Source organism: Antrostomus carolinensis, unplaced genomic scaffold, assembly GCF_000700745.2.
Source record: "Antrostomus carolinensis isolate BGI_N321 unplaced genomic scaffold, ASM70074v2 scaffold38311, whole genome shotgun sequence".
NCBI classification, from domain to species: domain Eukaryota; kingdom Metazoa; phylum Chordata; class Aves; order Caprimulgiformes; family Caprimulgidae; genus Antrostomus; species Antrostomus carolinensis.
In genome coordinates this window covers 1-2487 of record NW_010292778.1, presented here as the reverse complement: position 1 = coordinate 2487, position 2487 = coordinate 1, and the positions used below count along the sequence as shown (strand labels likewise).

The window sequence follows — 2487 nt, the reverse complement described above, 5'->3', positions numbered from 1 at the left end:
GGTGGGATCCCAGCATGATCCCGGTGGTGGGAGATGCCAGGGTGGTCCAAGCCCAACTCCCTCTCAGGAGGAATCCCGGTCCATGCTGCAGCCCAGGGCTTCGATGTCGTTGCTGATGTGTGAGATCATTCGATCCCACTCGTCCTCTTCTGAGGGGACGGACTGATCATCCGAGCTGCCGTCGGCGGCGCCGTTGCCATTGGTGGTGGAGTTGGAAGTGGTGCTGAGCGTCCTCCTGTACCTCCCAAAACTGTCTGTGATGATGCCCCGACCATCTTTCACCCCAATGGTCTCCAGGAAGTTCTCAAAGTGTTGGCTGTCCTTCTCAGGGATGAAGGGACGAAGACCTGGATGAAGGGGAAGAACATCATGGGCTGTTGTGAGCTGGGAGGGACCCACCAGGATGCTGGAGTCCAACTCCTGTCCCTGCACAGGACAAGCCCAACATTCACACCATGTCCCTGAGGGCCTTGGCCAAATGCTGCTGGAATCTTGTCAGGCTTGGTGCCATCAGCACCTCCCTGGGGAGCCTGTTCCAGTGCTCCACCACCCTCTGGGTGCCTCAAGAACCTTTTCCTCATGGCCAACCTCACCCTCCCCTGCCACATCTTCCTGCCATTCCCTCTGCTCCTGGCATTTGTTGGTGGCCAGAGAGAAGAGATCAGCGCCTGCCCCTCCTCTGCCCCTTGGGAGGAAGTTCTAGACCCCCAGGAGATCTCCTCTCAGTCTCCTCTTCTCCAGGCTGAACAAACCAAGTGCCTTCAGCCTCTCCTCACACCCTTCCTCTCTAAACCCTTCCCCAAAGAATGAGGAGGAAACCCCGAGTGGTGTCAGGTGTTCCATACGACGTGACCACGCAGGAGACACCCAGGAGAGATTTCCATGTGGATTTCCTCAGCTGTTGGGAATTCCCTGGAGCTTCTGAACCTCCCAGCAGAACCCAGACACCAAATCCAGCTGGAATGTCCTGCTCCAGCTCCACAAAACACACGGGGAACATTGGAGGAGCCTGTTTTAGGTGGAGAGGGACAACTGGAGCTCCAGCTCATGGCCACATCACCCACTTAGACCTGCGAGAACTGCAGCTGCTGCCCACCAAGGACAAAATCCTGCAGAAATGGGATTTTGGGAGCTCAAAAGGATCAACTGCTCATTCCTCACGGACACATATTGCTCAGCTTGACCCAGCTCACGGCCATCACGGTGTCAGCTGGTGCCTGAAGCACAAGCAGGGTGGGTGTCACCTGCCACCGAGCAGAGAGGGACATGGGGACACTGTTAATTCTCCTCTGAGGAATTTGAATAACTGGGGTTTTAATATTTAAATAACTGGTTTTTCCTCTTAATTTTGCTTTTGTACTTAGAGGTACACCAGTAAATGTTGAAGTGAAGGTGATTTAAATGTCTCTTCTTCCAGATGGGTCCCATCCTGCTCCAGCTGCAGGTACAGAGCATCATCTCTCTCCCTTACCCACCTCTACCCTGGTGGTGTGTGTCCTTACTGGTCAAAAATGAGATATTCCCCCCATTTCTCAGCATCAGTCTCAGCTTTAGGGCTCCAGTTGCTACTGGAAAAAAACTGTGGGCAATCAAAAATGGTTGGATTTGATGATCTTAAAGGTCTTTTACAACCAAAATGACTCTAAAACTGAAAGAAAAGTATTCAGAGGAGTTTTCCAGCATGGTTTGAGCTTGGGTAGAAGATCTGCTGCTCCCCACCTCTCCACCTCACATCGTCAGACCTGTGGGGAGTGGCAGCTCTGCCCCAGGAGAATGTGGTTCTTCAGCGACATAAAGCAGCTGGGGTTTGGTCCCTGAGCTGTTTGAATCATCGAATCCCAGACTGGTTTGGGTTGGAAGGGACCTTAAAGCTCCTCCAGTCCCAACCCCCCTGCCAGCAGCAGGGACACCTTCCACTAGACCAGGTTGCTCAAAGCCTCATCCAGCCTGGCCTCATCCAGCCTGGCCAGGTTTGAACCCCCCCCAGGGTTAGAATATGGGGTTGGGGGGCAGGTTGGCTCAGCACCCACCTGAGACCTGTCTCCCCACAGGCCAGAGACCCCAACTCACAGGATCCCAGAATGGTCTGGATTGGAAAAGCCCTTTGAGCTCATGGAGTCCAACCATGAACCCAACACTGACCAGTCCCCGACTAACCCATGTCCCTCAGCGCTGTGTCCACGATCAATCCCTGGCAGATGACACTCACCTAAGAGCAGGAACTTTCTGCTGTCCCCATAGAGCTGCTTCAGGTTGATGCAGAACTCGTGGATGGACGCCCCGTTGCGATACTCGTGCAGGAGCATGGCGAACTGCTGGATCTCCTGGGAGGAGAGCTTCGTTCGGAGCTGTGGAAGAGAAGCACATCACCAACATCAGGGACTTTTATAGGAGGAAGAGATGATGGGAAACCTGGAACTGGCTTTTACTGGATTTATTGGTATTTATTGTTCCAGGGGACTGGAGCAGCTCTGCTGTGAGGACAGG

At 53.7% G+C, this 2487-nt stretch overlaps 1 protein-coding gene across 1 annotated transcript; it reads right to left on the bottom strand.

Moving 5' to 3' along the window:
• Positions 1–63: 63 nt before the first annotated feature.
• Positions 64–2348, bottom strand: LOC104532008 (cerebral cavernous malformations 2 protein-like; the record flags this gene model as incomplete). Its single annotated transcript, XM_010177084.1, has 2 exons — positions 64–347; positions 2210–2348. Coding segments are annotated over 2 exons (423 nt in total), but the record flags the coding sequence as incomplete, so codon positions are not given.
• Between the last annotated feature and the right edge of the window lie 139 nt (positions 2349–2487).